General features: G+C 42.1%; 1 protein-coding gene across 1 annotated transcript in view; it reads right to left on the bottom strand.

Annotated features, from left to right (window-relative positions):
- Nucleotides 1-11,189, bottom strand: part of gnai2b (guanine nucleotide binding protein (G protein), alpha inhibiting activity polypeptide 2b) — a 76,458-nt gene extending 65,269 nt beyond the window's left edge. The window contains exon 1 of the mRNA XM_033627504.2: nt 10,636-11,189. Coding sequence (XP_033483395.2) covers nt 10,636-10,753 — 118 coding nt within the window. The 5' untranslated portion in view covers nt 10,754-11,189. The remainder of the gene's footprint in view (nt 1-10,635) is intronic.
- Nucleotides 11,190-13,688: the final 2,499 nt, after the last annotated feature.

Below are 13,688 nucleotides of genomic sequence, written 5' to 3'. Positions count from 1 at the left end.
CCTCTGCCCCTGTTTGGGAGTATTGCCAGATGTAACTTTATCTTGAGATGACTTCATTCAACTATAAAAGCAGTTTATTAGCCACATGACAGGGTCCGACGTTAAGGTTTTTTCCTACTTGCCCTGCCGGGCAAGTACTTCTCAAATCTACTTGCCCCATCTAAATTCTTACTTGCCCTGCCTAAGAGGTTCTTTTTCTGGCTGTGTGGTGCATATTTTCGCTCATGACTTATATCTTACGTCAGCAGAGACACTCAGCCAATGGAGGCAGCAGCACATAAAAAAGCTGCACACTGCAACTGGGCCCTCCGAGGACAGAAACAGGAGAGGAAATACACGATTACAGGCCTGGAGTTAAGATATTTTTAGGGCAAGGCCACTTTGGCCTTTGATAAATACAAATTTATTGGGGCATCACGGCCAAAATGTGGGGCACCAAGGCCAAAACCAATGGCGCAATAACAATATGTGCTAACTACATTGAATGAAGGCAAAACAATATATGTGTTGGAAAACAGTATTGAGTTTATTAAAACTGGGTGTGCATGACTGGGGATATATCTCATTTCTTGTTGTTTTGATTCATGTCCCTTATTTTTTAAGTCTTTGAAATCTCTTTATTCTTTTATTATCTCCTAGTTATTAAGAAATTATTATTAGAAGAAGATTCTTTATTGTCCTTTCTCAGCACATGACATTACATACATTGAAACAAAATTTGACCCATCCTACTGTATACACTAGGAGCAGTGGGCAGCCGCAGTGCAGTGTCAGGGGACCAACTCCAGTTCTTTTGTCAATGCCAGTGGTCAGGGTCACTGACAGGAGTATTCACCTAACATAGCCTACATATCTTTAATTATATAATTATTTATATGTCTCTATGTATATTTTTACATAAATCCCCAATATTTAATTTGCCCTTCCTTCATTTAATTTGACAATGTTTATTGTATTGTATTATATGTATTAATTCTCTACAGGATCTTGTATGTTCTTTAATGTGTGTTCAATTTATTAAAAGAAAAAAAGAAAAAAAAAAAAAACAAAACGTTTTGGTGAACCCTGCAGCAAAGTGAGCCCTCTTCCTCCGAGAGGATCTTTGCCTCCCAGTTTGTTCCTGGCAGCAGAGCAGAGTGAACCGTCTTTCTTCTCAGAGGATCTTTGTCCCATGAGAGCAGGCAGCATGCTCTCCGTGTCCTCATTTAAAACAACTTTCGCTGGTGATTTGACAGTCACTAGAAGCACATTATGACCCTTTGTAAAAGTTTCTGTGTGGTACCTGTATTCTACATGAGCTAACGTTAGCGGGTAAGGACTGAGAGGCTGTCCAATATATGTGTGTGTCCGAGTCGTTGCTCCTTGCCCGATCGGACATGTCTGCGCAGGGTCTGCTGGCCCGCCGGCTATTTTTACTTGCCCCGGGCATTCGGGCAACCGTTAATGTCGGACCCTGCATGATTATGTTCAACACATCATCTCTGCTCAGCCCACTGATGTGTCAGTATACGCAGGGCAACAAGCATCATCAGGTCCTCCAACAAGAGGGGTGCTTATACCCTATCTATTCATTATTCTATGGGACATAAGTATTTAAACCCAGCAAGCTTGTCTAAGTAGGCTAATTGCATATTAGGCTAGACAATGACAAACCTCAGCTTTAACTTTTATCTACTGATTTTTTACACAAATACTATTTTATACCGTAAACCGGCATGAAATGTCAAGAAGGTATGAAGGTACAAAAAAATCATAATGCCCAAGTCTAAAACCACCCATTGGTTTGTGGACTCCCATTTGAAGCCTCGAATTTGGCATCTGAGCTGTCGCCATCTTGGTTTTTTGGAGCTAGAAGTAACAGTCACATAAGGACATGAGACTGGCGCAGTTGAGGAACGAGGGGTTGATCTAACTGAGAACCCAAGGACAACATTGGCAGACAGCCTGTCACTTAATATGGTCAGAACAATGGGATGTCGAAACATTGAGATTTCGGAACAATGGGATGTCGGAATTATGAGCGGACCCCTCTTCTCCCCCCCAAACAAGGTGTGTGTGCTGTGAGACTCTCCTCCCCTCTGTCTGCAGGAGACCAGAGAGACAGGTGTCTTTAAAAGTCTCTGTGTGTCCAGCTCTCAGTACGTCTATAGCTTCTAACTGAATATCTGTGGTTTGGAGTTTAGTTTCTCTCCTGCATCCTGTTTGTACTTTAGATATCTGCTTTATTTCACTGTTTCATGTTCGCTATCAGCCGTGTTAGAAATTGTGTGAAGTTGCTGCTCAAAAACTCAACGTTTCCTTATTTTGCTGCTTCACAATAAAAGTTTTTACATAACAAAATATCAGGGAACTTTTATTGTGAAGAATCTACAGGAAATGAAATGTGTTTATCACTGAATTTCTTTAATTAAGACAAGTGTAATAATACAGTAGGGAGGAAGAGTGAAATCAGAAACAGCCACAGTGAGATGTTGATGAAGAGCTGCAGACAACAGGCTCTTACTGCACCTCTGCAAACAGCTCACCTCCAACAGGTAAACTTCTTTTACCTGCCCTGCTGTGGAAAAACACATGCAGCAAAATAACAGGGGACTTTAGCCGTGGATCAGCTTACAACTGAACATGTCGCCCAATCAATATATCTCGTGTATCGCCGTTCAGCCTGAAAATATGGAGATATGAATTTCTGTCCATATCGTTCAGCCCTAGTAGTAGACTCACAAGTCAGTCTTTAGATGCTTTGCTTAACTAAAGACTGTTTTCTCCCTGATTTTGTGTTTAGATGGGTGGATACAATTTCAGAGTTTAAAAAAACTCCCTACGTTGCAGAACCAATAGTAAATCCGCAGGGCGGTCATTCGGTGGCACGCTGAACTCTTGTGCTTGTAAACATAGTCCCACTAGAAACACGTGTAGCGGTACAAAATGGCTCAGCCGCGCTCGCAGAAAACTCCGTCAAAGTTAGTGGATGTTTGTCGCGTTTGCGGCGACACATTCTCGCCAACTAAAAGAAACAAACATAATCTTTTACAAGGCCATGACTCATCCGTCTGGCCGGACTATAGAGGGAATCGCCTTGTTGTTTACAAATACTTCCGGGTAGAAAACCAGCAGAGCTTTTAGCTATATATATATATATATATATATATATATATATGTATATATATATATATGACATTTTTCACATCACTGTATCACCATTTAGACTAATCCCATGTTTGTAAAGTCTATAAACACAATGTTTGAACAAACATTACTATTTCTTAGCCGTTAGCAGTGTCTGTAATAGGTAATAACTCATTAAACAGTCCGTGAAAATTTTTTTTTTTCCAGCGGATATCTTAGTTACAACATGATTGAGCTAGCAAAGCAGTTTTGTGTTGCTATGTGTGGTATTTATTCAGTTTTGGGAAATCATGATGTCTAGAAAGCATCAGCTGACAGGGACAGCTAACAGCAGCAGCAAAGCTAACATCAGGACGTCATCTGTTAAAAGCCTCCCGTTGTCGGATACGACATGAAACTACTCCAGTTAGCTCAATCATGTTGTAACTAAGACATCCGCTGGAAAAAATATTTTCTTTACGGATGAGCACACATTTGATAAAACGGAGTTAAATCTCTCGGCATCCATTTTCAAGCTCTCTGTGTGTTTGTTTCCTTGCGGACGAGAAAAGGAGGAGTGTACATTTCCGAGAAGGTGTGTCCTTTTCAGAAATGCAAGAGGCGTTGCTTTGTTGCCGGCCGTTTTTGCCGGTGTGTTAAACACACTTTAGAAAGGAGTGTCCCCAGACTATCAGAAGGCAGAGATCTCTGATTGTCTGGTGGCGAAACTACCCTAGTAGAGACCTCTGCTGATAATTCAGCTCCTGGTTTAAGACCTTCTGAACAATGAAAACTGAGGGAATTCTGACCAGGAGAAGTCACCTTTAGATGCTACTAAATCCCCCTAAATCTTACAGCTCCTTTAATCAGTGACCTTGCATGCTGATGAATAGTTGTCTTAAAGCTGCCCCGCCCTTAATTATATGTAACTTTAAGCCTTAATTAAATGTAAAAAGGAAAGTTATATAAATACTGACCACCCAAAAAGTTATAGAGACCAAAACCGTTCTTTGTAGCAGGCTGTAAACATGTTTTTTTATGCTGTAAAGTTGGGCATTTTAACATGAGGGCCTATGTGGGTTGACTCCCTTTTGGAGTCAGCCTTAAGTGGCCATTAAAGGAACTGCAGTTTCTGGTAGTTTCACGTTGGCTTCATTTTCCAGCTTTTTGTTTTGTTTTTTTGTTTGTTTGGTTTTTTTTTCAAATTGAAGAACCACTGAATTCATGTGTGCACAAATGTCTACATCATGACATAAAATTACTACAAAGGTAACAACTGGGAAATATTAAAGTTTAAAGATTATCAATCAATACCTCTGTGTATGTGTAGATGCATGTGTATGTGTTAACAATGCCAAACACCAATGATTCTCATTTCCTGACATGTTGCATCACGGATTTATGCAACACGAGTTTTTGTTCCTGCTTCCAGGTCTGATGAAGACGTCTAGTCAGTCAGTTAGAGCTCTCGAGTATGGCGCAATATGGTGAAATCAGTTGTTTTTTTTTTTACAACACTGAGTGCTGAGAGAAGAGTTTCCTCTGAACCTGTCAAGTTTCCTTTTTAGCCCTGTGCTAAAATGTGGCTTAAAGTATCATCCCAGCCAGTTAGAGGACACGTGAAAGCTCTTTATGTCTGGAAACAGCTCAGCTAAATGTTCATAAACTCTGTTCTCCTCCACATAATTTGATTCTGACTGTCCATCCCCAGACCTCGCTGACACTCACCATGAGCTGTTACATAAATCAGACAACTAAGAGGCAATGCAGTTGGTTTTTTTGCGCTGTGTGCCCAAAGACAGAACTTACTGATTCTGCAAGAAAAAAGGGAACAGGCTTTTTAGTTCCCCCGAGAACTCATGATGAAAAAATAAAACAACTTGGCCGAATGCCGTAAAGCCATTAAAAGATTTTGATGCGCCCCTCTCCTGCTTCAGTGGCTACCATCAAGTGACTCATCTTCTCTCTGCCAGAACAAGTTGGTATCTTCTCATACGAGACAAATACACAAGGCGTTGTGTCCTCAGCTCAACCTTAAAGTACAACATCAACAAGCTGCACCTCCTCCATGTTCTCACTGCCTTCAGTAAACGGCCACTTGGAACGAGCTAGAGGGTGTTGTCATATTATCTCTCTTTAGCGATTTTGTTAGTCTCTGTCCTGAGGCAATGACATAATATCATGATGGGGGGTAAATATTGTTGTGACTCTGCAGACTTGAATAGAACAACTACAGTTATTATTGGACGACAGAGAAAATGCTGCTTGAAAAACTGGTCTCCTCTGTCAAAATATAACTTCTCCCATTTACAGTAGAGCTGTAACTGAGTGTCATGTAAAAACGATTAAATATCAAACTATGTGAGTGTCACTGTGAATAATAATTATAACTGTATAAATGTATGATTCATCCATGGTCATGGTCAGGTATTTTCAGAGGCCTCAGAATCCTTTGCTGTCTCCATGCAGGCATGTGAAGAGGCTCCAGGGTGTCTGAAGTTTAAGACACCGTAAGATAAGGACCATGCAAATGTTCACACTTCAGTGTTAAAGAGATTGGATCAAGGGTTACATAACCATTGTTTTGATTCGCTAAGGTGGCGCGATTACACACAGTTCTGTATGACGTGGGAGATAACACTGTATAAGGCTGGATGATGTGTCAAGATTTTGGGATATCTCTTTCCATGAACAGGGGCTGTGCCAAATGCTTCTCTGATCACATTTCTATTGTTATTTAACTTATATACTCAAGAAGAACAACTGAGGCTCTTCAATTTTTCAAATTGTTATCATTATTCTACAAAATGAAGACTGACGAGAGTACAAGCTTTTCTGAATCACTGACATTTTTGTATTCCAGTTTGTTTAAGGAACAGTTTAACATTTTGGGAAACACTCCTTCGCATGCTGAGTAGGGATGCACCGATCTGATATCTCGATCGAATATCGGCCCCAATATCATCAAAATACATGGATTGGATATCGGAAAATGCAACCTATACCTGAGACAATCCTTTCCCTTTAAAACTATTGCGACACGAGCTACGTCATATGTCATGGAGCGAAGGAGAGAATCTGCTGTGTGGGGGTATTTCACACTATTTCAACTGCTGTTGCACAATCGTTCATTTTTGTTAAAAATAAATAGTTCATCGTTGCATTAATCTGTTTCATCTTGTTTCATTTTATCTTCGGAAAGAACTGTGTAGTCATCAATGCCTGATGCCTCTCGTCTTTTCTGTTGTACATGTAAAGGTATATAGCTTTTTAGGCCAACCATGGTATCAGATCGGCATCGGGTATCGGCTGATACTCAAAGCCACAGCATCGGGATCAGTATCGAAACTGCAAAAAGCTGGATCAGTGCACCTCTAATGCCGAGATGACCGTGACCAGCAGCAGGTTAGCTTAGCTTAGCATAAAGACTGGAAACAGGGGGAAACAGCTAACCTGGCTCTGCCCAAAGGTAACAAAATCCACCTGTCAACACCTCTCACTGATTAACAATAATATCTGTATCATGTATTTGTTTAATGTGTGAAAATACATGACAAACCTGATAAGTGACTTCCTTAAAGGTTTTATTGGCAACACTGTTATATGAAGGTTTCATTTACAAAAAACATTCACAGAGCTTTTAAAAAGGAATTACTTTTAGACATACTGCTTTTCCTGAAAAAAGTAAACAAGTCGAATATTTGTATTTAACCGACGCCACCAAATCTGATGGGGCATCGGTGGCTGAGTGGATAGAGCAGGCACACCATGTACAAAGGCTCTGTTCTTGCTGCTGCGGCCCCAGTGCAATCCCAGCCTGCGGCCCTTTGCTGTGCGTCATCCCCTCTCTTTCTCCCCCTTTCATGCTATATCTGTCCTATCCAAGGCAAAAAATGCCCCAAAAATAATCTTAAAAGAATAAAAATAAACAACCAAATCTGATTCGACTGACGTAATAGCCCTATCAGAGATACTGTATACTGTGATGATGAGACCCAGGGAAGCCATTAAGAGTTGCCAACTGATCTAACCTTCATGTCTACAGACTGTGTGAGGAAACCAGAGAAAACCCACACAGACACATTTCTCTTCATCTTTAAAAAATGTTTGTTCTGTTGCTGAATGAGTTGCTGTTACTTTTGCTCTGCTGTCATTCAACTGTCACTTTCAAGCCTCTGTAAACAACATCATACACAATGTTTTAAAGATACACATCTCATTTAAAAGTGTGTGTCTGTGTGTGAAGAAGAGCACATTAAGGCAAACAAGGTGGACCCATTCATGGATTTACAGTAGAGTAAAACAGGGCAAAATATTACAGGTTTAACCAAGAGATGCTTTTTATCTTTGGAAAATGCTTCAATAATAGAAGTTTGTATTAAAGGAGAGAACATATGGCATTAAAACTACAAATATATAAGGAGCTTTTGGTGTTCCTTTGAACAAAACTCAGTATTACTAATGATAATTCTTTCTACAGCTGATAATTAATAAGTGAGTATAAGTCCAGTCAAAAAAACCTTTAAACATAGCAACTAGCAACTCTGCAGCACTTATCCAGTCCTCTATTAACAGCTTGTCACAGCAAGATGACACCCATCCCACTCCAACCACACCCACCTCATCTCTCTGCACTCCCCCAGCACAAACACACACACAGGCGCCCTCCCTGAGTTTTAGATAGTACTCCAGGTCAGCTGTCAGTTGAGCTGTGTGCATATTTAAACGACAGGAAGGAGAAAGACAAATCAAGAGCAAGATGATGTCAAACAAAGACAGCTGAATCGGATAAGAGGAGAAGTGAGAACGTGGTAGTGAGTGGGAGGGTGTGTGTTTGTAGTTTGTGTGTGTGTGTGTGTGTGTGTGTGTGTGTGTGTGCGCACATGCGAGTCGAGTGAAATGCCGAAGAAGGAAGGGGGGGGGAGTGTGTTTTTCCAGCTCCAGAATCTATTTAATAATAGCGGCTTCTTTTATTGTCAGCAGACAAACAGGGATTGTTTCCGCTGTATTTCTTTGTGAGAACAGACTGCTGTGTATTTAACCGAGAGGTGCTGAAGTGTAGCCGTGTTAATGTTTAGTCGTAGTCCACAGGTTTTGATATATTGAATTAAGCTCCCCGGGCAAAATGCCAGCTCAAAGTTCTGAGAAGCTGTGCGGCATGTTAACACGATGATATCTGACTAATCTCCAAGAACATGTCAGGATCAGAATCAGCTTTAACAGCCAGTTAAGTGTGGACACGTACAAGGAATCTGACTCTGGTTTTTGTTGCTCTCAGCGTAAACACACACAAAATACATACATCTAAAAACAGTCACAACAAAGCTGAACAAATTTAAAACAAATGTAACTACGTACAGAAGTAAATTATGGTGCAGAGTGCAGTGGGAGCTGGCATAAATATGGAATGGGTAAGGTTGATGGATATGACAGTATATACAGCAGCACAAAAAATCGATACAGTATATAAATAATGTATCGCAATATATTTGATTGCAATATTCAGCATATCGCAACATATTTAAAATCACAATTATATCGTATCATGACATAAGTATCGTGATAATATCGTATCGTGGATCCTCTGGTGATTCCCACCCCTAACATACAGTGAAAATGGTGTAAAAATCAGGGCCAGCCCGACACTTTTGGGGGCCCTTAGCAGATTTGGTTTGGGGCCCCTCCTCATTGTCTCGTGTTGCCATGAAGCAACCTGTGTATTATTAGTGTGAGCACACATGTGCGAATAAGCATGTACAGACTAAAGTGGAACCTATTAGCAGCAACAATATCTTTAAATAGACTTAAGTAAATACTGTATTTGTCTGTTTCCTCTTAAAGCTGCACATGGTACTTGTCTGGGCCCTTTGCTTATCTGGTTAAAGTTTGATGCATATGTTAGTGTTTTAGCCTGACTGGAAGGACCTGAATCTTACCTGTCTTCAAAGGATAGGATATGACCCGACAAAAAAGGACATGATGCAAAAGGGAACCATATGGCAAAGAACAAAGTGTATATATATGTATATAAACATATACAAGCACCTGCTCTTTTGCCCTCTCGCTAGGTAGGTACCCTTTTTGCATTTTACATTTTTTTTTTTTTAAATGTATTTTATAGCTTTATATTTTTGTTTTTAAATTTGGCCCTTGGCATCAATTCTTGATTAAAATTTTGCTGTGCGCCCGACAACTGTATTTGAGTCAGACCTCTGCTCCTCCCTATTTAACATCACTTGTGGCAGCTGCATGCAAATCGAGTACCCTGCGGAGCAGCATCACGTCTCCCTGACCTGTCTTCATGGACAGCCAGGTAACAGTGTTTGTCCTAAGCGTCGGCATTGTTTCTCACTGTTGTGAAATCAAACCACTATTAAAACATCTCAATACAGCCAGTCTAATTTAGGCAATAACCCACCATTACGCTTAACGACAAGTAGACTAGTGTGCCGTAAAACCACACCCTCTCCCTCCAACTCTCTCTGGAAGATTCGGGTTCACCAACTGCCCAGTACGAGCAGAGACAGACGTCACATTGCTTTCCCACTTCCACTTGTCTTTTTAAACCAAAACTCAATTTGAAATGATATTTACGTCTCCCACGTTGTGTCTCTGATTATTAATTTAAGCAAAAATGACAGGCAGAGAGGAGGACCGCGGAGCTCCACACATCTGCTCACTGAAATCCTTAAAAAATATTTAAAGGTTATTTAAAAGATAATTACAATAATTATTATATGACTATTTAAAAAGCAAAGGAGGCAAACAAATTAGGAGGATGAGGACAAAGGAGCAAAGTGGAGAATACAGTTAGGAGAGGAGAGGAGAATGCACTTAGCCTGATTGTTATTATTTACTTTATATCCTGTAAGTGTGCACAATGTAGTATTGTTTTCTATGTTGTTTCCTGTATTGAATAAATGATAAATGTGGAAAGTAACTGTATATGTGTATCAGCTGCTAGGTGTATACAGTATAGATATTTAGACACCTCATTAGTGAGCTGGACAGATGTTTCTGCTCCTGCTCATTACTGTGGACAACTGTACTGTATGTACCCAAGAAACCTTCTAGTGCCTGCAGATACAAACTTGCACACTTTTTTTTAATACTTCTCGCATGCAAGAAACAACATGAGGAGGGGATGCCTTTTTTTCCCACTTGAGCACCTGCCCCGCAAAATGTCTGAGCACAGCACTGTTGACTATGTAGGGGCTGTGTTTTAAGTGTGACTTGTAATAGGTTATAGCTCAAATGATTTGCCCAGGTCTTGGCTTTTTGGAGGATCTCAAGGCGCTTTAATGGCTCTGTGAGGTAGTTTATGATTTGATGCTTGGTCGGATCTAAACTTTAATTCACATTTCCTCGACAGCATCTTGTTGAGCTGCTTGGTTATTCATCAGATCCTGTTTTAATGTTTAATCAGGTGGTCTGTGTATGTACTGTGGAGATGTTTCTAATCCGCAGCAACTAACATGCCTTTCTGCTTTCTCAATATGACATGAGGAGCCAGCACCAGCTGTTACCTACCTAATAAAAGCAGCTTGACTTCTCTGGCTGCCTTCTCTCCGTCCTCTCGGAGGTTTTTGTCAATCATCTTTGACCTCTCCGCGGCAGCCTTATCCTCGGCGCTCACCGTACAACCCATGGCTCCAAAAGCAGGGGCGCACCGACCACTTGCGCAAAAAACAAGCTTCAATGCTGATGGTGTCAGCGTGCCAGCCGATGCCAGGAATAAGGATGGAGCAGCTTCTGCCTCCAGCACTGCCTTCAAGAGAGGAAAAACAGCCGATTGTGGAGTTTTTACCTGCGCGTAAAAAAAGTCAATGTCCGTGCGCTTCTGTGGAAGTAGGAGATCAAAGATGAAGCACCCAAAGCATTTGGTTTATGACAGCAGGCTGTTATCGCTGGTCCATATCGACACGCTCAGCCTGTGTCTCTGTCCTGCATCCATTCACAGCCTGTCTGGTGTGGTTGGCCTGGTGGCAGCACTTCCCTCGGTCGTGCGGCTGCTGCAGTCCTTTTCGGTGCCCAACTGAGGTCCTGTGTTATTCTCTCTGTGATATCCCTTTGACAAAGTGTCCGAGCAGTCGCATCGACGTCACTTTGACAACTTGTCGCGATAGTCCAATTAAAACAGGTGAGCTCTCCACGGTGGCTTGTGTGGAGCCAATTAGAGGGGAAGCCAGCGAGGCGTGATTTGAGGAGTGCGGTGTGCAGACTGCAGTTGGCGCTGTGCCAGCTTCATTCCTCTGCATCTCACATGGATGCAGCCTCTCAGACGACACAACACAATACAGCAGCCTGAGCTGAGTGACTCAGCTGCGCAGGAGCAGGTTTGTCTTTGCAAAGATGCAGGATAATGGATAATGGGTCCTTGTGTCACATGTTAATGAAATGCCACAGAGTCGGGCTGACGGAATAGCTGGGTGACAGCGCCCCCACATGGACATAGATAGATATTTTCTCTTGTAGCAGGCAGTTACTGGACCGTATGTGCTGTAAAGCCATGATGGAAAAGCAGCTCAAATCGTTTTGCAAATGATGGTTTGGTTTGATAAAAAATGTCTCCCATCCTCCCACAGTGTGCTATATTTAATGGCATCTAGTGATGAGGTTACAGAACTGAAACGTCTGTGTGCCAATTGTGTCGGAGAACTACAGTGGCTGATGCAAAAATGTGTGACCTATCGACCCATCTAGAGCCCGTGTTTGGTTTGTCCGTTCAGGGCTACTGTAGAAACAACATGGCTAACTCTGTGGAAGAGGACCCCTCTGTATTTAGATATAAACGGCTCATTGTAAGGTGAGTGACACAATGATTCTTATTCCAACCATCATCATCCATTTTCAACCGTTAATCCGAAGCCGGGTCGTGGGGGCAGTAGGCCAAGCACAGCACCCCAGACGTCCCTTTCCCCAGCAACGCTTTCCAGCTCCTCCTGAGGGACCCCAGGGTGTTCCCAGGCTAGACGAGATACACTGCCTGGCCAAAAAAAAAGTCGCCACCTGGATTTAACTAAGCAAATAGGTACGAGCCTCCTATTGGATAATTACTGCATGGGCGATTATCTTTCAGCTGGCAACAAGTTATTTAACCCCAACTGGTGCAATGAGTTGCTTCTCATTTCCTAAACAACCATGTCGAAAGACACATCCCGTGGTCGTGGAAAAGATGTTAGTCTGTTTGAGAAGGGTCAAATCATTGGCATGCATCAAGCAGAGAAAACATCTAAGGAGATTGCAGAAACTACTAAAATTGGGTTAAGAACTGTCCAACGCATTATTAAAAACTAGAAGGATAGTGGGGACCCATCGTCTTCGAGGAAGAAATGTGGCCGGAAAAAAATCCTCAATGATCGTGATCGGCGATCACTTAAACGTTTGGTGAGATCAAATTGAAGAAAAACAACAGTAGAACTCAGGGCTATGTTTAATAGTGAAAGTAAGAGCATTTCCACACGCACAACGCGAAGGGAACTCAAGGGATTGGGACTGAACAGCTGTGTAGCCTTAAGAAAACCACTAATCAGTGAGGCTAACCGGAAAAAAAGGCTTCAATTTGCTAGGGAGCATAAAGATTGGACTCTGGAGCAATGGAAGAAGGTCATGTGGTCTGATGAGTCCAGATTTACCCTGTTCCAGAGTGATGGGCGCATCAGGGTAAGAAGAGAGGCAGATGAAGTGATGCACCCATCATGCCTAGTGCCTACTGTACAAGCCTGTGGGGGCAGTGTTATGATCTGGGGTTGCTGCAGTTGGTCAGGTCTAGGTTCAGCAACAGTATGTGCTCAAAGAATGAGGTCAGCTGACTACCTGAATATACTGAATGACCAGGTTATTCCATCAATGGATTTTTTCTTCCCTGATGGCACGGGCATATTCCAAGATGACAATGACTGGTTCAGGGAGCATGAGACATCATTTTCACACATGGATTGGCCACCACAGAGTCCAGACCTTAACCCCATTGAGAATCTTTGAGATGTGCTGGAGAAGGCTTTGCGCAGCGGTCAGACTTACCATCATCAATGCAAGATCTTGGTGAAAAATTAATGCAACACTGGATGGAAATAAATCTTGTGACATTGCAGAAGCTTATCGAAACAATGCCACAGCGAATGCGTGCCGTAATCAAAGCTAAAGGCGGTCCAACGAAATATTAGAGTGTATGACCTTTTTTTTTGGTGGTGACTTTTTTTTTGGCCAGGCAGTGTATGTAATCCCTCCAGCGTGTTCTGGGTCTGCCCCGGGGCCTCCTACCAGTTGGACATGCCCAGAAAACCTCCAACAGGAGGCGCCCAGGAGGCATCCTGATCAGATGCCCGAACCACCTCAACTGACCCCTTTGGACGTGAAGGAGCAGCGGCTCCACTCCAAGCTCCTTACCCTATCTCTAAAGCTGAGCCCAGCCACCCCACAGAGGAAGCTCATTTCGGCCACTTGTATCCGTGACCTCATTCATTCGGTCACTACCCAGAGATCATGACCATAGGTGAGGGTTGGGACGTTCAGGTCTCCATTCTTATTTTCAGGTGCTTATAGACAAATGAAAACACTGAATGAATATTATATTCCATTTC

Source organism: Epinephelus lanceolatus, chromosome 1 (genome assembly GCF_041903045.1).
Source record: "Epinephelus lanceolatus isolate andai-2023 chromosome 1, ASM4190304v1, whole genome shotgun sequence".
Lineage (NCBI taxonomy): Eukaryota > Metazoa > Chordata > Actinopteri > Perciformes > Serranidae > Epinephelus > Epinephelus lanceolatus.
Note: the sequence above shows the minus strand (reverse complement) of the source record. Positions and strands in the feature narration are given on the sequence as shown.